Source organism: Cenococcum geophilum, assembly GCF_001692895.1.
Source record: "Cenococcum geophilum 1.58 unplaced genomic scaffold K441scaffold_56, whole genome shotgun sequence".
Lineage (NCBI taxonomy): Eukaryota > Fungi > Ascomycota > Dothideomycetes > Gloniales > Gloniaceae > Cenococcum > Cenococcum geophilum.
Genome location: NW_027137614.1, coordinates 542,813 through 564,778, shown reverse-complemented (window position 1 = coordinate 564,778; position 21,966 = coordinate 542,813). Strand labels below are relative to the sequence as shown.

General features: G+C 42.8%; 6 protein-coding genes across 6 annotated transcripts; 4 read left to right on the top strand and 2 right to left on the bottom strand.

Moving 5' to 3' along the window:
- The first annotated feature begins 5,518 nt into the window (after positions 1-5,518).
- Positions 5,519-5,774, top strand: K441DRAFT_667581 (uncharacterized protein). The gene has a single exon (XM_067649866.1). It carries the CDS (start codon positions 5,603-5,605, stop codon positions 5,762-5,764), a length of 162 nt encoding a protein of 53 aa, XP_067498973.1. The 5' UTR covers positions 5,519-5,602; the 3' UTR covers positions 5,765-5,774.
- Positions 5,775-9,723: 3,949 nt separating this feature from the next.
- On the bottom strand, positions 9,724-10,083 carry K441DRAFT_681083 (uncharacterized protein; the record flags this gene model as incomplete). Its single annotated transcript, XM_067651430.1, has 1 exon — positions 9,724-10,083. One exon carries the CDS (start codon positions 10,081-10,083, stop codon positions 9,724-9,726), a length of 360 nt encoding a protein of 119 aa, XP_067498972.1.
- Positions 10,084-10,349: 266 nt separating this feature from the next.
- On the bottom strand, positions 10,350-14,359 carry K441DRAFT_690005 (acetyl-CoA synthetase-like protein; the record flags this gene model as incomplete). The annotated part of the gene is made up of 8 exons (XM_067652351.1): positions 10,350-10,386; positions 10,446-11,960; positions 12,356-12,687; positions 12,737-13,059; positions 13,132-13,259; positions 13,301-13,593; positions 13,644-14,024; positions 14,081-14,359. The coding sequence occupies 8 exons, from the start codon at positions 14,357-14,359 to the stop codon at positions 10,350-10,352; spliced, it is 3,288 nt and encodes a 1,095-aa protein (XP_067498971.1).
- Positions 14,360-16,596: 2,237 nt separating this feature from the next.
- Positions 16,597-17,148, top strand: K441DRAFT_699811 (uncharacterized protein; the record flags this gene model as incomplete). The annotated part of the gene is made up of 1 exon (XM_067653193.1): positions 16,597-17,148. The coding sequence occupies one exon, from the start codon at positions 16,597-16,599 to the stop codon at positions 17,146-17,148; it is 552 nt and encodes a 183-aa protein (XP_067498970.1).
- Positions 17,149-17,161: 13 nt separating this feature from the next.
- Positions 17,162-17,656, top strand: K441DRAFT_278069 (uncharacterized protein). The gene has a single exon (XM_067640915.1). It carries the CDS (start codon positions 17,235-17,237, stop codon positions 17,517-17,519), a length of 285 nt encoding a protein of 94 aa, XP_067498969.1. The 5' UTR covers positions 17,162-17,234; the 3' UTR covers positions 17,520-17,656.
- A 2,282-nt stretch (positions 17,657-19,938) lies between these two features.
- Positions 19,939-21,943, top strand: K441DRAFT_505704 (uncharacterized protein; the record flags this gene model as incomplete). The annotated part of the gene is made up of 2 exons (XM_067642046.1): positions 19,939-21,741; positions 21,815-21,943. Coding segments are annotated over 2 exons (1,932 nt in total), but the record flags the coding sequence as incomplete, so codon positions are not given.
- Between the last annotated feature and the right edge of the window lie 23 nt (positions 21,944-21,966).

Genomic DNA, 21,966 nt, shown 5'->3' with positions numbered 1-21,966 from the left:
TACTTAAAAAGGACTATCTTAGTCTAAAGGACTAGGAGGCGCTTTATATAATAAAAAGTTTTCTTTAGATATTCTACTAGGTAACCCTAAAATATTAGGGATATAAAGTAACGCTTAAGAATATACTTTTTATAATAGATATTATAATTAAGCACCTTAATAAATCCTAGGTTAGTTTATCTCCCCTTTCTATTTCTTAATTTAGCTAATATTATATAATAGAAGAGTATATATCTAATAAGGAGTTCTTTAAACATATTAAAAATACTTAGAATACCCTTAATAGATATTACCATAAAATAGATAACTTGCCCCTTTACGCCGCTATACTTATTCTTTATCTAGCCCGTTATATAAAATATATTAAGTAGGTTTAGAAGAAGGAGTAGTATAAGCCTATACTTAACGGCGTTAAAGAGCTTTAGGAAAGATATTAGAATAGGAGTTTTATACCTAGAAGTATATCGTTATATAAAAGGCTAGCTCTAGCTTAAGACCTTAATAAGTTTAATAAGATTACTAAGGATCTTAATAGTATAATATTTTAACCAAAAAGTTAAGATAAGTATAAGGACTTTATCTCTAAGACGCTATATAAGATTTTAACAACTATACTTTAGTAGTAGTCTTAAGAATAGTAATAAAAGCGCTAGCTATGGCTCTTGCTTATAGTAATTAAAATTCTCTTAATTCTAGTAATAAGTAATAAGCTAGAAAGAGTCTTTTTAGAAGGACGTTATATAGTATTATAGGAGAGAATATAGATAGATCCTAAACTCTTAAGAAAATAGAGTATTTTAAAGAATTAGTATTAGAGAAGAACTATAAGAAAAATAGGTGGATTTTCTCTAAGTATTTAGCTATTATATAATAATAATAATTCTTTAATTAACGTCTAATACGGATCCTACTAGCCTACGCAGACTACTCCATCGTAGGGGGAAAACTTATGTATTTACAGGAAGAAAACCCCTACAGTTAGGTTAGGGGAGGAAAAACCCTATAAGCTATCTTAGTAGGATAAAAAAACCCCAATTTACCATGTCCGTCCATAGCAGCGGCCCTATAGGCCTATAGCTACGTCCTATCCTCCTTAGATGTCTTAAACTCCTTAGGAACCACTACTTCCTTCTCTATAGCTTATCCTAAGCTAGGGTTCACTACGTCCTAGCTAGGCCTTGCCGATTAATCGCTGTGTCTTATTATTGTTTCCTATATTTTAACCGTCCCCTATATACTATCTCCTATTAACTATTACTATATACGCTATGCCTATTAAAGGTATAAGGGGGATTTATTTATAAACTACTACTATACTAAAAGGCGAGTGGGACGTGTGTATATATGCCTAGGTATCTTTTATATCTAGGCCCTAATTGCTAGGCCCTTACTAAGGGTTACCACTCCTTAAAAGGAGATAGGAAAACCGTACGGTATTATCTAGGCTGCTAGGTAGTATTTAGTAGTTAATAGTAAGTAACCGTATACTCCGCGGGCGATCGCCTTAAGGGTTAGGAGGGGCCATATATTTGCTCGTTTGTTTATTTATATTTATTTATTCGTTAATATAAGAGGTTATTAATACTTTCTATTAGGGGTTAGGGGACGTTTAGATTTTATCTTATATCTATAAGGATTATATAGGGTTAAATAGGAGTATAGCAGTTATCTACTATAAAGGGGGTACCATTAGTAGTGGTTTTCGAAATCTCACCATCCTATGTAAAAACTTTTCACTACCCCCCACAACATTTTAACTACCACCACCCTCCTACCCACAACTATGCGACGTCTCTACGTTAGCTCTGCTAAGTCTAAAGACTAGTAGGTTTGTAGGCCTTACTACATATAGGTGTAGAGTCTGATTTTAAGGACCTTTAGCTATTATATAGTTAAGGGGGAAAGGTACCGTAATATCCGCAATATCTGTAATATCTGTAATACCTGCAATATCTGCTAAATTCTGCTAAGTCTACTAAATTCTGCCGAATTCTACTAGAATTAAGTCCTATTCTACCTAGTTAGGGTAGAAAAGCTCCGCATAGGGCACTTTTATCCTTATCGATTGCGATATTTTATGCATTTTCTATTAGATAAAGAATATTTTATACTCGCTTATTCGCATTATCTAAAAAACCCTAATACTATTAAACCCTAATAGTTGGATACTATAGGTAATCTAGATTAGTATATACTAATATAACGAATACTACTTTAAGTTATAAGCGTATTCCGCGTATAGAAGTAGTTCGTACTAGTTATCTTGCTAGTAGTTTAAATATATTTATAGATAAGACTCTAGTTCCTAGTTCTAGCGCTTTATTTACCTATCTATCTATAGGTAGAAAGCCGTACTATAATAGTAGTTTATCTTTAAATAAAAGTATAGATCTAACTAGTATTAGCTTATAAAGATGCTACCCCTATTAGTAATAATAGAGTATAGCTAATCTACTTTAAGAAAGCATTTCTCTTTAATTAGGTTTATAAGCGCTTATATATTAGTTATCTTATTAACGGGAAGGTATTAGATATATTTTAAAACCCTATTAATAAATACAAGGACCGAATTGTATATTTATCCTTACTTATCCTTAGATAGCGGGAGATCTATAATAAAGTCTATGGCGTAATATTGCTATAGCTTACTAGTAGGGGGAACTAATTTAAGTAAACCCTATAGCTTATACCTTTGGATTTTATATACTTAATACTTCTTATAGTAGCTAATATACTCCTTTACTTCCTACTTAAGCTTTAGCTAATAGTATTTATATTATAGTAATTCTACTATCTTAGCTTAACTATAGTAGCTACCTAGAGGATTATTATAATTCCTTATAAGGATCTTCTGTTATAGATTTACTTTATATAGCACCTAAACCTTACCATTTCTACGCAGTAGGCCTATTAGGTCTAGTTCCTAATTTTAGCGCCTTATAGCTTCCTTTTTATTATATTTCTAGTCTACTTCTATATTAAAGATAGTATAGAAGGCGTCCCTCTATTACACCTTATAGATAAGATCTATTAATCTTTTACATAGTTCCTAGGTAAAAGCTATTTTATCTTATACTACTCTAAGTATAAGACTAGATAGTACTATAGATCTTATAACTTCTTAGTACGTGTATATTAGGAAGGCCGCTATAAGGCTAAAGTCCTTTAGTTATTATAGGGCTCTAAGTTCTAATTACTCTATAGCTTCGCTATTAGTTTAAGGGGATAGCTTAGCAATTAGAGGTAGCGTATTACTAGGTTCTAAACTTATATTAGGGATATCCTATTTAGGTATATTTAGACCCTTATTAGTAACGGATTAAATACTAACTAAAATATTAATAGAAGCTAATAGGGTTTATACCGTCTAAGACTTAGTATATAGAGCTATAGATATTTAAGCATTTTATACCTAGAGCTTATTCTATAATATAGGGAGTAAGATATCTATTATCTATGTTCCTTCTCCTATTTTAAAGCCTTTAGTATAGTTTGGCCGTTATAATGGTTTATTAGTAGAGTTACTTTCCCCTAGTTTATATTTAATCTTAAAATTAAATCGCGTAAGCTCTTCTACCTATCTAGCTTATTAAGGTATAAGCTCCTTTATAGTTATAAAGTAGCGTAGATTATAATAATCTAAGAGTATATAAGTAGTATAGCTTACGTGCTTAAGGTAATATTATTACTATTTAAAGTAGTTAACTATAGCTAGCAGTTTCTTATTATAGGTATAATACCTAATTTTAGGCCCCTAGAATTTTCTATTATAGAATATTACTAGTCTCTAGTAGAGCTAGGTAGCGTTTAGATAACTATTAGGATATAGTAGGATATTAATAAGGGCAAAATTTAATATATTAGTAATTATTATTAATAGCTAATCTAGGTTAAAATGCTGTAGTAATAGAGCTTCTATAAACTTTACGCGTAATTTTTAAAAAGCCTCTTAAACCTTTCTAGGCTATAACTATAGTTTATACTATTTAGTTAGTCCCTTTTTAGTTTTCTTTCTTCCTACCTTTAAGCCTTTTACTTCTTAGGCTAGGTTTTAGGAAGCTTCTATAATATAGTTAAATAGGTATTAGGTAATATCTAAGTAGTTATAAATAAAGCGCCTATAGAAATTAGTAAAGCCTAGGAATACTTAAATATCCTAGTAGCTCTCTAGCTCTAGCTACTCTTAAATTATCTACACCTATACTAGGTCTATAACTACGCCTATAGGTGTTATAATATAACCTAGGAACTTGACCTACTTAGTATTAAAGATATACTTTAACGCCTTAGCGTAGAGGCCCTAATTATCTAAACATTCTAGCACTTTATAGACGTATTACTTATACTAATCCTTATCTTCTAAGTAGATTAGTATATTATCTAGATAGATAACGTATATATAGTTAACTAGTCCCCCTAGGGCCCTATAAATGTATAATTAGAATATTATAGGCGTATTAGCTAGCCTAAAAGGCATTACTAGATACTTAAAGTAGCCGTATTAGGTCTTAAAAGTAGTTTTTTACTTATCCCCTTCTTTAATACGGAGCCTATAATAGGCGTCTTATAGATCTAGCTTTATAAAGATCTTCGCCCTAAATAGTTAATCTAGTATTTTACTAACTAGTAGTAGTAGGTAATTGTCGGGAATGAGGCAAGCGGTCATCACGTGTCGTCACATGTCGCCGCGGCACTAGCGTGGTGAGGAACCTTAAGTTCCTCACCCACCCCCTAATTCTAAACAACAAGCTTTACAACCAACATTCACTATGTCTACTCAAGTAGCATTAGTGAGTTACCCTGTAACACTAACACTAATTAGTGGTTAAATACACAGTTAACTACAGAACAGCAAGGTTTTCAATAGAAGAGATAGTTTCGTATAGGGGTACTATATGCGCTCATATGGAATAGATCCCAGCGATACTATGCTACCTTAAACTTACGGAAAACTAGTAACAGAAGTATCACTAAGTACTAGGAGATACCAAGTTGCGTCTATTATACAGAACAACCACGTTTATAAAGATTTAGTTAAGTACTTTAGGTCAGAAGTATTACTAAACCTAAGGTCCTAAGTTAACGTCCGAAACGCGTTAAAAATAATACTCTTAACACTCTGCCACGTTTCTAGCGGCCCTGCCACATCGAAATTATATTAATAACGCGCTCTCTAGCCCTTATACTCTATCAGCATCTAAGGCAGTTACTAGCGCGCCCTTACCCTATAACAATTTTAGCTCTGCCAGACTCTCAAAGTCCTACCAGCACGCTATCCCTATATTCTCGACTCTCTCTACACATCGAATAACTATTATTATAGCGTTAACCTATCCAAAGAAGTATAAGAAAGATATTAACCCAAAGATATAGAATAGACCTATAACTAACTTTACAACCGCTAAGCAAAAGGAGCTAAATAAATTCTTATTATACCGCATAGCATACTATAAGGACAGCAAATACGTTAATAATATGCTATAGTATTGCATAAAGGAGGACTTCGTTAGATGGATAAAGGAAATATAGGCTCTCGCGAAGAAGGTTATCGTATAAGACTTCCGTAACTTCCTTCAGGAGAATAGAGTATTTGTCCCTATAGATGGGGGCATTATTAGAGATAATATTTAGGAGTATGTTATTAACGCAAAAGAAGAGCACGAATGGACTCTATAAGAGATTAAGCACTAAAAGAAGCTCAGCCTATAATGGAATCTACAAGAGATCAAGCACTAAAAGAAGCTTAACTTACGAGGGAATCTAAGCAATACACCACCAGAGACGCTTCTACCTCTATCTTTAGTTTCCCAGTATCCATCGCTTCCACCTCCGTCTTTAGTTCCGCATTCATCACTCCTACCTCCGTCTTTAGTTCCGTATCTATCACCTCTACCTCCATCTTTAGTTCCGTATCCATCACCTCCACCTCTATCTTTAGCTCCCCAGTATCCACCAATTCAACCTATAACTTTAACTACTGCCCCTTAAGAGCAAGCGCAAGATCCCCTTGCTTCGCGATCCAACAACCTCCAAACTCTGCCACAGCAAGATCAGGAGAAGAAGTTTAGCGGGGAATTGGAATACGGCAGAGGGTACGATCAATGTCGACCGCGAGGTCGTCGTGGAGGTTCTCGTGGAGGTCCTCACGAAGGTCCTCATGGAGGTCCTCGCGAAGGTCCTCATGGAGGTCCTCGTGGAGGTCCTCGCGGAGGTTCTCGTAGAGGTCCTCGCGGAGGTCGTCNTGGAGGTTNTCGTGGAGGTCCTCGCGAAGGTCCTCGTGGAGGTCCTTGCGGAGGTCCTCGCGGAGGTCCTNGTGGAGGTTCTCGTGGAGGTTCTCGCAGAGGTCCTCGTGGAGGTCCTTGTGGAGCATCAAGAACTATTTGGGATTCGATGGATTAATGGCCAAGACAACCCGGCAGATGCGATGACAGAGGCAATTCAAGAGCATTCCTATTAGTCAACTATCGTCCCCATTTGCTCGAGCTAGCCTTATCCAGTTACGCTCCGCTAGCTCCGCAACCCTATTTTAATAATACAGTTTTCTACCTAGGACTTTGGGCAAGTATAACAGCGTAGGGGCGCGTTACCTGCCAAATTCTGCCATATTCTACCGACCCTAACTTCCGCCAACCAATTAGGATTTTCCATCCCCGGGATGGAAAATCGCTATTAGCTCGCTTACTACTAGCGCCTTGGCGGCCCCTTTATATTCGCGTTAACCCCCAACGTCCTTCTTCTTCTCCTTAGCTTTATATCTTTATATAGTAGCAATCTATAAGTGTATATAGATGGCAACTACAAAAGAAGAGTTGCCAGTGTCGGGAATAAGGCAAGCAGTCGTCACGTGTCGTCACGTGTCGCCGCGGCACTAGCGTAGTGAGGAACCTTAAGTTCCTCACCCACCCCCTAATTCTAAACAACAAGCTTTACAACCAACATTCACTGTGTCTACTCGAGTAGCATTAGTAAGTTACCCTGTAACACCAACAGTAATAGTTCTTAATTATAATCTTATTAAGACTATAGTAGTCTATATATAGCCTTATAGTTCTATCTAGTTTAGGAATAAAGAGGATTAGTATACTTATGGACAACTTATTAAGCCAGATCTACCCCTTTTTTAGTAAGCTATTAAGGTACTTCTATAGAATTTTAAGCTCTTTATAAGAGAGGTTATAAATAGGGAGGTTTAGCGGCTGTTTACCTTCTTCTAGATTAATTATATAATTATATTCTAAGTTCTATAAAAGGACTTTAGCTTACTTACCTAAAAATACCCTTAGTAAGTCCCTTAGACCTAATAGGATATTTAACAGATTAGGGTTACGTTTATCCTCCGCGTTATTATTAGATAGGTCCTAAAGCTCCCTTAGGATATTTACGGGTAGCGTTATACGTTATAGTAGTTACTTATATATAATTACCACTATACGTTAAACTATTACATATAGTAGCTAGTAGAGGGTAGGGAATTCTTTAACGCAGCGTTTAAGATATTATAGTATACTTTTTACGTATTGCTTAAGCCAGAGTAACCTATAGCGGTAGAAGTATCTTATAAGATCTTTAAGATTGCCGCCTCCCTATAGTGTCTCTATAACCTATCTAGTAGTTCCCTATAGGGTCTCTATTATAGAGGGGTTATTACCTATACTAGGCTTTATATCCGTCTTATTATAAAATAGGGGTTAGATCTAATACTCCTTTAGGTATAAAGTATATACTATTTTACCTAGAGCTATATCCTCTAGAATATCTTTTAAGCTTATTAGTAATATACGCCTTTCTAATTCCCTATTATTCTACTATTTAAAGGCTCCTATCTTAAAGCGTATCTTAAGATCTACTTCTATAAGCTAAGGGTATTTAAGAATAAGGTTATAGCCTATAAAGTCGGCCGCCTAAAAGGGTTACGGGCTAACTACCTTAGTATGGTTATATATATAAAGGTAGAGGATAGCGGCTCTACTATAGAGCTATCTATATAGGATTCGATATAGATTAGCCAGAATAGTAACTATAGGAAGACTTTAAAAATGCACAGGATCTAATTAGCGATTTTTATTACGCGAACCTATAGAAACTAGGCCTAAGTAGAGATTTTATACCTAATCCTCTATAGGAGCCCTTATAGAGTTAAACCGTTATATATTACTACGTAAGGGCAAATTGCCATTAAATTGCCGTAGACTGCCGTTGCGTAATAGTAAAGTGCGATTATATAACTAGAAAATTATTAAGATGTCTAGGAACTTTAACCGGCGGTTAAAGTTATCTAATTAGTTAGATTCTTAGGTACTAAGCCTTATTATATAACGTTATTATAAGCCTTTAGCAATACCCTATTTTTTCTTCTCTATACCTTAAATATCCCTTTTATATATATATAGTAACTATAGCGTTACCGGAGCTCCACCTCTATAGGAGGGGGGGTAGTGTTATAGAACCCTACTATAGGGGCCTCTATAAGAGAGCCCCGTACTCTTACGTATACCTTATATACAACTTATATTAGCTACGCGTAGGTATATTACCTCCTTACGCCCTCGACCCTTACAATCAATCGCGTAATGTCTTATAGACTCCTTAAATATATACGTTCTATAGCCACTACCCTCGTCCTATAATAGTTAGCTACCTTTTCTTTTAGTTAACTTAGGATATAATAGAATTAGTTAATAACTAATTTAAAGTTAATAACGCTAACTATAACTATAAGTGACGCAAGCGCTACGCTATTAAAGGTCTTATAAATGAAAAGTTAATCGCCTAACTAGTTTATTACCGGCTAGGTACTAAAAATAAAGGTCCTTTACTATAAGATAAGTTTAAGGCTATAGTCTGAGACTAGATCAGGAACCCTATAGTAAGACGCTTTAATACCACTACTACGTACTATACGGCTATTATCCCATGCGCCGTTGAGAAAGGCGTACACGCAAGCGAACCAACTAGAGTCTCTAGATTGAATCAAGTCTTGGCGAAATGAAGCTGTGGATTTGATCAACGAATCAAGGCTCTAAATCATTATAGTAAAGCTTAAACTTGTATATAATTGACTCTATCGTGCCGTAATTAGGTTAAGGCGCCCCTGCCAGCAAGGTCCTTCTTTACAGAGGGATATATTGCATAGAGCACAGCCGAATTGTGTCCCTTGGAGGACGTGTTGGTACTCGACATCACATGTCATTATCTAGCCGACGCCCTGCGGAGGTTACTAGGTCGTCTACTTGAAGTCATACTAACCGCCAACGGATTACGCTCGACGTTCTAGTAGGATCCCTTTTCTACTGAGTTTCCTTTTCATCATAGCAGACGTCATAAAGGTACCTAAGCGAATCTTTTGACCTTGGGCTAGCCAAGACAGACTCCGCTGCACTTAGGGTTTCTTGCTGGAACAGAATAAAGTAATGGTTTCTGCACATCCTGTAATATAACTTCGGCATATGCTGTCTCTTCGGATGTAAGGTTGCGTTTGGTAAATCTGGGGCTTGATGCGCCGTGCGAGATGCTGATCGGTGGCGGGAACAAGCCTTTTCCCTCAATAGTCACTAGCATTTTTACTATCGTAAAACCTGGCGGAGCGGCAGGCAAATTATAGACTTAGTTAAGGCCGTGCTTCATCTTTTCTGCCGGTGTAAGTCCTGGTATGACCACTTGACTTAGTGGAGAGGTTCCCGGTAGCATCGGCGTAGTGTGGATCGGGCCGTCATTTTGGCTGATTCAGGTAAGCTCTGGTGGATCCGGCATGCCAATGAGTTGCTCAACGGCCTGTATTGCATCCCATAGATGATTCGATTCAGTGGCTGGACCGCCCGGCACCGTATTCTTAGGTCTCAACAGCCCATTGGTATCAACTGTGACTAGAATGGGCAGGATGTTTCTAGGTGTAGATGAACTAGCAGCCACTGACGAGAATGTTGGGGTTCCCGATGCAAGGTTGACGTTGGGATAAATTGCTGAAATAGGGTGTGTGTGAACGCCAAAGCTAGCTCCGTTTAAGAGTATCGGTGCCGCAACCATAGAGGGGAGAGGGACAAAGAGCACCGTAATGGTCGCAAGGCTCTCTGTGAATAGTCGCATGGTGAGGGAGGTTTGGTTGCTTTTAGGGCAGATTGAGTAGAGTGTTGTAGGTGTAAGGTAATAACCTACTGTAAGATTGGGATTCAACTGCTAGAATTAAGTGAATTCCCTGGTTCAGAATATGGCTAATAACGCTTCAATCCGGCTGCCATGCTGTAAATAGCTACGCAGAACGAATAGCTAGCTTTTAGCTAGGTCTAGTTGTCACGAGGTAATAATGTGAGTACTGTGAGTTTGACGGCATGGCGAATTATTTACGGTTGTGCCTATACTACGGGAGTGGAGAAGACCAACGAAATTCCACTGTGTACTGAATTAGCTTTTTACTTCCCCAGAGCTATTGCTGAGAAGAGTGGACTTACTCATCACCCGCGGTGGTGATATATTTTCCATCGCCTTGAACAAAGCCCATTATTCCGCCACCTTCACCACCACCCCTATGTCCTCTCCATTCGCCAACGAGGCCTTTCGCTGCCGCCGCAGTGCCTCCTCTTGCATCCCATCTCCTCACCACACCGTCATAACCACATGAAGTGAGTAGCCAGCCGCCAGTTCTTGTATTCGTGACAAACTCGACTTTGACAACGGCTTGTTCACCCTGATCATCCTCATGAGCACCGGGTATATTCCGTCTAGCAGCGAAGCGGTGTGCTGTATCGAGAAGGGTAATGGAGCCATCGACGTTTCCGGCTGCCATAAGAGTCAAGGGGGGCTGCGAGAACGATATCGTCTCTACATTGTCCGTCCCAGCCTGTAAAGAGGCGAGAATTTGCCCAGCTTGACCACTTGCAGATGATGAAGCCGCTTTTGGCCCTCCTGCTTTCTTGCTGCCTCCTACCTTGCTTTTAGCGCTTGTACCCTTCCCACCTGCTACTGACGACGGTTCTGCCCCTATCCTCGGGAGCCCTACTATGCGTATATTGCCTTCTCGACCCCCAACAGCAGCAAAAGCTCCATTAGGTGCTACCGCAACACTGTAGAGGCCGCCATCCACTCTAAATCGTTCATCCAGGCCTGTTAATCCTACTACGCTCTGGCTTCCTTGAGCCTCCGCAAGACCAGCCGCTGCTGCCTCACCAAATACATCCCACACATAGAGGCTTGAGTCTTCCGAGACCGTAGCTAGGAGTTTGCCATCCGGCGTCCAACATCCTGCTGTGCAGCTTTCCGTGTGTAGGTAGAACGCCTGGACAATGGTGAGGGGCGAAGAGGTGTCGGCAGCGTTGACTGTGTATATCCACACCGAACCATCGTTGGCTCCCAATGCTATTGTGTTTGGATAGCTGGGGTGCGGACACGGCGCCAGCCAATTAATCTCTTCCACCTCTTGTGCTTCGGCTAGGAATTTCCACCGTCGTCCCGTTGGCTCACCCTGCCATGCTCTTAATCTCCCGTCAAGGCCCGCCGAGACCACATACTGCCCTTTGGGTAATGTGAAAGTGATCGCATTGAGTGAATCTGTATGCCCCTCCAATTTGTAAATCGCTTTCAAGCTCTCGCGCTCCTGTGGCTGCGGATTGCTCTGATAGCTTGCTGGCAGCACAGGCGTTTCTGGTGGAGTGCTATCTATTATATACCCGAGGTCATCGCCTCCACCCGTGGCTATGATTTCGGGGTGGACCGGGTGCTGCGATATGCAGAATATGCTGTCTTTGTGGCCGTCGAAGTGGGCTACGCTGTCGTTCTGTAGCTGGATTTCTTCGAGGGTGGCGGAGGGATCTTCGTCATTATCAGACTCCATGGGAGCATCTTCGTCGTCGGGTATTTCCTCGCCAGCTTCGGCTGGGTCGAGCATTGCTGCATCGTCTTCACCACCGAGCTCATGTTCTTCTTGGTGGGGCTGGTGGGCGGACATTGTGGGAAAGTTTGGGGCGGGTCTAAGAGAAATGGTGAGTAACGTAAAGAGATGAGAGGGAGCGTGCAACTTACACTCGAAAGCTCTATTTATTGGAGAAGGAATGGGCACAGAAGGCGGTGATTTTGGAATGTGCTTAGAAATTCATCTCGCTGAGCAACCATTTTTCTGAAAGTGCCCCTCGCATTCGGAGCTCTGAAGTCGCCGAACGTCATCGGCAGGCTAGCGACCTACTGCACAACCTGCTCATAATGTCGATTCGTGACAGGTATCTTCTGCAAGGTACAACAAGTTTATCGTTGAATTTGCTTCTATTTCTTAATTCTATGTACGCTGCGGGTATCATCACCCAAAAACTCGCCTCCAACTCGCCTCCAGTTAACCAAGCTCTTCCCCTACGTTTCAACTAATATTTACAACCTCGCCCCCTTCTTCCTTCGTGATTCCTTTTCCCTATCTCTGAGGAACCGTCTCAGGATTTTGCCGCTTGGACTCTTCGGAATAGCATCGATAAACTCTATCCCGCCGGTGATCCACTTGTATCGTGCCTTGTGTTCCTCTATATGCTTCTGGATCTGCCGCGCAAGCATTCGGTCGCTTTCTTCCAGACCCACAGAAGGCGACTTGACAACAAAAGCCTTTGGCACTTCTCCTGACTTCTCATCAGGGACTTGGATGACCGCGCAGTCGTTAACAGCCGGATGGGTAAGAAGATGTGCTTCAAGCTCTGCAGGTGCGACTTGGTGGCCCTAGCTCATAGTTAACGCGGTATCGAGAAAAGGTGTATGCAATACTGACCTTCACTTTGATAAGCTCTTTTATCCGGTCTACTATGAAGACATGCTCATTACCCGAGGGGGCTCTTCGGATTACCGCCTCATCCCCCGTGCGCATATAGCCATCTTGGAAGGTCTTTCTGTTTGCCTTGTCGTTGTTAAGGTAACCAAGAGCTACACCAGGCGATTTTACGAGGAGCTCGCCCGGCTGATCATAGCCTTCGATTTCTGCTCCCTCTGTGCTAACAAGCTTGCATTCGATACCTGGTATAAGAGATCCGGAAGAGCCGAACCAGACATCATCATTGCTTGTGGAACATACCACTGTGCAAGTCTCTGTCAAGCCTAATAACAGTCTCAGTACTGGCTGTTCCCAATTTCCGCTATATTGCAGATTGACATTAAAAATTCATTTACCGTAGCCTTGCCGGATGGCCCAGCTGGGAATGATCTTTTGTAAACCATCCGCGGTCTCTTTTCCAAGTGGTGCAGCACCGGTGTATACACTTCGGACACTGCTCAAGTCATACTTATCCATAGTACTCCTATTTTTGGTCATGTTAGTCATCAATCTCGAGACAAATACCACGCAAGGTTCCTTACCAAGTACAGTGTGTTGATTTTGAAATGCTGTATGGCTGCCAACAACGCTTGAAACTCAAATTTCGGGAGTACTATAACGCCGTCACCTCGATAGATGCTTGCATGGCAGATGACGACTAGTCCATAGATATGGCTCATAGGGAGAAGACCTAGAGCGTTTTCAGCATAGTCGACCTGACTTCCCGGCTCTTTCATTGTATCTCGATAAGGCTTTTCGTATGTATATATTTGTAGAGTATTAGCAATGACATTCTTATGCGAGATCATGACGCCTTTCTGTTATTTATCAGTCAATGATCAATTGGGAATACCTAAGAGAACCATACGGGTAAGCCGGACGTCCCACTCGAGTAGCATAGAAACGCTGTTCGTCTTGCACCCTCTCCTCTCGGCCAATTCAATGGTGCCAGACGTGGGAGCTTGGAACCTTCTTGGATAAAGTCATCCACTGTCTTAAATCCGCTAGGACTTCCTTGTCCGCCTGTTAATTCTTTCGGAACTTCGAGAATGTATATGCGATTCTTAGGTATTCCGACATTCTGTGCGGCTTCAAGAGACGTCTTGAGTAGGGGAAGACAGGTGAACAGGCATTTGGCGCCGGAATCCTTCAGCTGGTATTCGAGCTCTTTGGCGGAATAGGCGGCATTGGCTGGTGTTTGGATACCACCGAGGCGATGTGTGGCCCATGCTAAGGTAACAGTATCCAGCTGCAAAGCGCATCAGCTAGAGTGAGATAAAGCGCACAGTTGCTGGACCATTTTACCGTATTGACACTGAATACGCCAATAACTTTGTCCCACTCTGAACCCTGATTTGGATGCCACCCAAATTCCTTAGCGAGTCCCCGCGCAAGGTAATCTATTCGTTCTTTAACCTCGAGAGCTGAGTATTCCTTGCCAGAGAGACCACAAGTGAATGGCGCTCTAGAGTATCCCAAAGGATATCGACCATAATTCTCATCAAACATAAAATCGGAAATTGGAATTGAGTCGGGAGGGTCGAAAGGAAGCTTTGGGACCCATGGTGGTGGGTGGAAAGGCATGGCAGAAGAGTATTCTGTTGGTTGATGGTAATCTTCGCTTTGCGAGAGCTGACAGCTTTAATTTCAAGTATGTAGGAGGTATTTACTAGAGCTGGCTATCAAGACGTTTGGGTACTAAGGCGGAGACAGGGAGAATAATAACCGAGAACAGTGGATGGAGATGTGAAGTTTATAGTTGAGCAATGAGGAGAAAGCCTAATAAGATGTTGCTCTTGGCCGTCCCCCTTTATTTTCCTTATGCCATTGGGTGCCGAGGCTTCCTGTTGTCGGGCCGATGCAAGCTAAATTGCTCAATTTCTTCGGTTATCAACATTATGACGAGCAGCTATCCTGGGCGTGTCGAAAAAGAAGGAAAATGGACCGGTTGCATTGACGATCCGGGGCTTTGCAACTGATCAAATGGACACCCAATAGCGCAAGGTTTAGCAAATTGCTTTCGTAATTTTTTGTCCAAACGGGTGCTAGGGCCCGGATCTTTAAATCGTTCCCAGCCAGATTTCCTACTCGTTCTAGCCACACCCCCGCGAAGGGACTCGGGTATTATAAGGTTACGGAGAATTACAATAAAGCCTTAGCTAAGTAAAGGCATTTATCAAGAAAGCTATAAAAGTTACTCTACACATTTAGTTGCAAAGTACTTCTAACAAAGGTGAAACCCAAAGCGGCGTAGCGTGCGATTGAACTTCAGGCTAGAGTTGCCATACAAAAAATTCATCCATCAATCAACCACCAACTAACGCCTTAATATACATTCGGCCATTGACAAGTTGTGCGCGGCTGAACCTCGGTAGAAGGTCTGGGATAGAGATAACTTTGTCAGCTGCATTTCCAAAATGTGCACGCAGTTCAGCGCCTTCAGTAGCAAACAAAGTGATATCTAGAAGAACACTAAAGAGCTTAAGGACACTTCCCTTCATATGTGTGCGGGAATATTGTAAGCGTCACCAGCAACCCAAAATCCGATTCGAAGCTATCAATGCAGTTGAGTATCACTTTCGAACCTGAACCTAACGACATCAGAATAAAGCTCCTAAACTCTCCTTCTGGCATTATTGAAGTGTAATTAATTGAGTAGACCCAACTTCCCAAAGTTTGGAAGCATTCGTCGATCGTGTGGCCCATTCATCTAGCCAAGTGTCGGACCGTCGAAGTTGTAACTACCCGAAGTTCCACAGCTCAATTACGGCAACTCACGTGTCCAATGCCTCTGTAGCTTACCCGGGTTGTGTCGTGGAGTGTTCGGTGCCGTGTCTGTCGTCGGTGGGCTCATGGAAGCCGTGCCAGGCAACCAATGATACGAGGGCTCTCGACACCTTCTGGACGATGCCAACTCATCATTACGCCCCAACTATCAACTGCTCCCATTTGCTTTGACATATGCAGATATGTGGAAACTCGCGGTTATGATCTATGAGTGGATGTTTAACTTACCCCAGTGGATGGACACGTCTGAGCTTGCAGAATGGCGGTGGTCGCAAGTTTGACGTGCAGCAACAATATGACTTATCCTCTGCCATATTTTCGCGGCTGCTCAAACTGGTTTAATCTGAAATTAGGCCCTCGATAGTATTCTTCTGGTTTCAGACTGCTCAAGGGCCATGTCGGCATTTTTTGTTAACGTTGCCATCGCCCGGCGGCGGAATCTGAGTTCGACTTCAACATCAGATGGAACAGACCGCATTACCACCACACCCAAAAACTTCTGGCGCGCGCAATGCCCGGCTGAGGGGAAGCTCAACGCACTACGAATCGTGTTCTTTGACGTGTTGACACACGCCCCGAAATTAGACGTCTGAGGTGTCAGATCCATCCGATCCCTCCATCACAAACCTTTTCAGCCCTACTCGGCTGGTCCTCCAGAAACCTGATGGACGAGGAAACTTGCACTACGTAGAGTGTCAGTCGGATGAACCTTCTGGAGAGGATGCCTGGGACAAATTTTCCCGGGAAATAGCGGGATATATTAGAGGAAGATGGCCCAAGAGATTCGGAGGAGACCACGAATATGAGATGGGATCCCTTCAAGGAACCGTGATACACTTGATCGAGTCATATTACCACGATATTGGCCTTCCAAAGCTGATAGATCGTTGGTTTCCGAACTCCATCCCTGTTGTTCCCCAATTAGTATTAGGGAAGGAGATATACGGCAGAATTTGGTAGGCCGACGTTTGACATGAAAGTCCTAGATATATTTAGTAACGGTAAACAGGTGTGTTTCTCCAACAGAACCCTCCATGTGTTTCGCCGTTCTGGCATTCGTTCTCTGCCAAGCCACGCTGGGTCATGATCTTGAACCTGAAGAGGTTGGTTACTGCGCCATGGTCTTTGCCCAGCGTTACGCAGTCATCTGGCCGAGCACGAACTGGACAAGATGGCGTTGCTTGGGCAAACGTATTTGTCATATCCAATTTCATCTCCGCTATTTCTCGGTCCCCGACAAGGTCGCATCGCCCCGGACTCCCCAAGATCGGTCTGAGGGGCTACTCATCTGCCGGCAACAGGGTCAAATTTTTTCGTTCGAAAAGGGACATGAGATCTCCTTCATTGAACGCCGGATAGCAGTTGCCACCAATACCAGTCTGGATTCGAATTTTGCCTGTTATTCAATGGTAATGCTGAGTGATCATCCTACAACTTGTCTGAATGATCTGGAGGGCCGTCGCCGAATTGAGCTCAACATATGTGAACAGTTTATTGGTATTGCCATATTTCAAGTGGCATTATTGCATCTTTTAAACGAATGGAACAAGGGATGGAATTGTTTTCTGAACTCCATAATGGTATGAAATTCGCTGTGTACACTGAAATAAATACTTGCTGACTTCTGCTGCATATTGATGACGTTTTGGACCTAAGAAAGCTGGAAGAATTTATGCCCGATAGAGTGGTCCGGGAGCAGGAACTCTTCTCCCTGCTGAGAATTCAGCGCGCCGCGGAGGAACGGATCTACGAAAGCGTGAAAGATCTTGAAACCCTTGTGGAAGACTCCAATGCTAGCACAGCAGCCATCGCTCCAAAAATTGTTAGTGGCAACTGGGAGACTTTAACTGAATATCAAAATGGGGCCAAGACGCGCCTACTCGAGCGGATAGAGAAGGAAGCCCGCCGCACTAAAACCCTGATAAGTGATATGAAGCTCTTTAACCTCATAGGGTGACAGGTCGATTATGGCGTTGTACCCGAGACATGTGTACGGATTCGGAATTTTGCAGCTTCCCGTGGCTTATCTCAAATAAGAAGCCGTTGAAAGTTGGGAATAGAATTGAGAACTCTCAAGTACGCAGAAATGGACAGTGAAGTTATAGAGAAATCGGCGTCGTGATTTTCATTATTTTTAACGATTGCGGCCAAGTTTCAGAATAGTAAACCCCTCACCGCCACCATGAAATCAGACTCCCTTACGTATCTGGCTCCAAACCTGCAAATATCCCTCAACCATCGTATAGGGCCCATCCTGCAACTCTCGGAGTTTAGGAGGATCACAAGATCGCTCAAAAGATGTAGGAACGACGCAGTCACATTACAGGGACTAACAAGGGCATAACCTCCAGATATTTGTCCATGATGTAAAACGAGTTGCGTAGGTTTTCAAGAACTAGCTCGCGCTTACTTCAAGGTCCTCGCTCGTTGAACGGTACAATTCGTCCTACAGTTATCGATAAGGTCCAGCCCAATAGAACCAATCGGGATGCCCAATTGTTATTTTGCCAGTGTATAGATCACTTAATAGAAAGCTCTCCAGTATTAATACACTATATAAGTCCCTCAGGTTATCTCTTTCAGCTATGAAATTTCATTGCTTATAAAGAAGAAATATTTAAGTGAGCATAGCCAATAGTACCCAGTTGTATTCGGAGCGAAACTTATATGATTCGGAGCCTTTATAATGACCGAGGAACCGGCCCAACCTCGCACTTCACTTGGGCTCATTCACCTAAAGGAGCGTCTCAATATCCGGACGAAGCGCTTTTGCGATGACTAGCATTAGCATTAATAGAAATGATAGTTCTGCGAGAAGTAGTTTATTATCCCATCCCCATTACCGATTTACTTTGCCGGCTATTAATCGTCTCACTCCAAGGTAACCATTGTATCGGAGTCAAGAAAGTCTATATAATACATCACCAGACTTCTACTAGACAGCATTATCACACGCATCACTCACTTCTTCCCGAATTCGTTTCACATGACACCATACCGGGCGCTTTAGCTTATCTGACCTCCAGTAGAATTGATTCATATGTGTGGTCAATTCATGCCCCCAACATCTCACCACATCGCTTTTGCTCTGAGAAATTTCATGTGCCTTTGTCTCTCGTTCTCCGACTCGCTATCTGCATTGCTCTCACTTGTAGCAGCAGGGTCATCTAAGTCTCAGATTTCCTCAACGGACATCCCTCCTGACGTCCAGATTGAGGGATAATTGTGTTCATCTGTTACGTGTCATGTCCTCCATGCGCATAGCAATACGTCGCTCGCTTGATTACAGCGGTCTACCAACCCAAATTATCACACCGACATCTGTAGTTGGCTCTGGCCGTACTAGATCAACAACCGATGGCCAACTCTCGACAATACTACGCCCTACCACCCCAGACATAAAAAAGAAGAGAGTCGCATCAGACACCCTGCCTACGCAACTATCGAGTGTCTTTAACTCACCGAGAAATTCCTTGGACGCACCAGATTCCCCATTGAGCTCTCCCGCATCCGACATTAGTGATTGGCCTGAGGCACGCCTTGAGAAGCGTCTGAAGACTGATACAGATGCAAGAGATGGAGAACACAAGCCACATAGGAAGGCAAAAAATACGGCCAAATTCTTGATACCTCCCACATCAGCTCAGAAATCCGCAAAACCTAGTACACAGGGAGTCGGAATCTCCAGTCCTACTCCTTTAGGTGGTCGTGCGAGGAAGCCGACAGCAGAGGTACTTGCCAATAAGTCACTTGGGCTGATTGCTGTATCACGAACAAAGACTGCGGCGGTTACTGGATCACGCCGCAAAATCACCTCTCGTTCCCCTGCAAAGAGCCCGGGATGTTCTGGCCAAAAGTCAACACGCCGAAAGAGCGCACCACAGTTAGTTAATACTATATTTGCTGAGCCTGATTCACTGAATACCGTGGAGGCGAAACAGCCGCAACAAGAGTGTGGTACCACTTGCACAACGAGATTCGCTCCTTTGGCGAGCTCTACTGATGACCAAACACACGTTCATTCCCGGCCTGAAGATGGCTCTATCTCTCTCGGCCCCACGGGCCAGAATAATAAGCCAGGCAATGGTACGGGCCATACGCCGCTACCTAGTCAAGAACGTCTTCGTAGTACCACCTTGCCATTATACCCGTCGCAAACGGGTACCGGAGAAATTGCACCGGACCAGCTAAGGGAACACCCTCAAATGGAAGTCGTCGAAACATCATTCCCAAATCCCCCTGATATTCGCGTCGTCGATGATACTTCTACCAGCACTCTGGTGTCACAGAGATGGCCGGCACACCAAGCCCTTCCGAAGACGGTAGAATATAATGCTGTATACTTGCATAATGCCGCGATCAGTGACGATGAGAGACGGCTCACCGACCTCGCCGAGCAGCTCACCACTGCGGCAGCACTTCTCCCAAAGCCCGCGCCTTCAGGTCAGCCATCCGTTTGGGCCGATGGCCGTCAAGCGCTATGTGAAACGGTTCCCTATTTCCGATCATACCAAGGAGGCGGGTACTGCACCGGCGGTTTCGCTCGCGGGTTCATGTACGACAAAGAAAGCCACGAGCGAGACTATATGGACGCGAATATTATCATATCTCGTGCTGGTGGTGGGTTGTCTAAGGACAAAGCCACTGGCGATATGGTAATGGAAAAAGACCAGACAGAAGGGAGCCAGGTTTCCAGCGTCCGAAATAGCATTTTCCATTTCAATCCAGTCGTAATGATTGTAGGAGAAAACAACCCAACATCGCCATCTCGGCCCCCGCACCCGTACTGTGTTCTGGATTGGTTCAAACCGACACATGTCTGGTTCGAGAAGTCACAGGACAAGAAAATTATCCGATACCGGTTTGAGAAGTTGAGGCCATATGATGGTTGCTGGTGGGCTCCTCAACAGATGTACGAACCAGTGGGCCTTGGAGACCTTTCTCCAGCAATCAGTAAGCAGTGCTGTGGCTGCAGTAAAGAGAGCTTACAGGTATATATTCAGGGATGGATGTGTTTGCAACCCGATTGCTTGCTTTTCTGGAAGCTTGAGAATGGCTCTGAGCCACAGGAAGCATGTCTGCTATACGATCCGAGGTTCATGAAGCAACATACCCAATGGCCGCATTCCAGTGAGCCCTATGAACTTCGTCCGGAGTTAATGAAAATTAATTCAATGCCCACCATCGGCCAAGATGTTTCTTACGCTGCTTGGAAAGGATTTGTTTGTCCTCGATGTGGGCGTTGCAATTCAAGAGAGTCCTGGATAGGTTGGGAATGTGGCAATGCCAATTGCGGGTTCAAGTACAGCCTTACTCACACTCTTATCACACCGAACTTACTCCATGACCCTTATTATCCGTTATCCTCGAATTATGCATTTTCCAGGGACAAGTGTTTACCTTTGATCAAAATGAGGCTAGACTTTGCTCACAATTACCGGATCAACTATTTTGAGATTCCAGGTATAGATGGTTTCGTTGCTCATCTTATCGCAAATAGGACTGTGAATGAGGAAGCTGGCGGCCCAGACGACATGTTTGTGGAGTTGCAAGGGACGGATATCGGACTGCGGAGAAGACCTTTGCAAACAGCAATGCTAAAAGGGCAGATGTTGACACAGCATTTCCTAGTGAATTACGGTATGCCGTATAAGTTCATTGCGGCAACTTCTAGCAGAAGCTTTGATGGCGCGGCGGACGCGATTAAGAGTACTCGCTCACGCCTCAACTGGGCAGCTCGACATATTACAAAAGAAGACCACAAGGAGTTCAACGAGGTTCTGGCCCTTGGATATTTTGAAAAACAGGCTATTGATTACCACGACGATGGCGAATTCGGTCTTGGCCCTACAATTGCTACGCTCTCTCTAGGCGCTCCGGCTACCATGAAACTCCGCTTGAAAGCCAAGCACTATCATGGCATTTCGAAGACCGGGAACTACACAGAGGCTACCCCACTACCTGGCAGCAGACATTATGATGCACGCAAAGCCGCTTACGATAGTATCCAATCACTCAAAATGACCAACCGCGATGCATACAAGAAAAAGATCAAAGATCTTCCGCAACAGCTGGGCTTGGTGAAAAAGTCAGGAAAGGCACCAGACGCAATTACGATGACTCTGGGACATGGCGACATTGTTATTATGCATGGTGTGGGTATACAAGAGTTCTATGAAGTAAGCCGATTTATATACTTCGTATTCGGATAGGGTAATATACTGCAGGGGATGCTTAGCTAACGACTAATAGCATGCTGTTGATCCATCCGGCAAACTGCGTTTTGCGCTCACATGTCGCTATATCGACCCTGAATCCCTGAAACCAGAGGAGAGACCAACGTACACGGTTACGCCTGATGAGGGAATTTATGATGGGAGTTTGTTGCCTCCTGCCGCGTAGAT

Coding starts and splice junctions, on each gene's coding strand:
- K441DRAFT_667581 (XM_067649866.1), top strand. CDS start 5,603: ATGGGGGCATTATTAGAGATAATATTTAGGAGTATGTTATTAACGCAA.
- K441DRAFT_278069 (XM_067640915.1), top strand. CDS start 17,235: ATGCCCGATAGAGTGGTCCGGGAGCAGGAACTCTTCTCCCTGCTGAGA.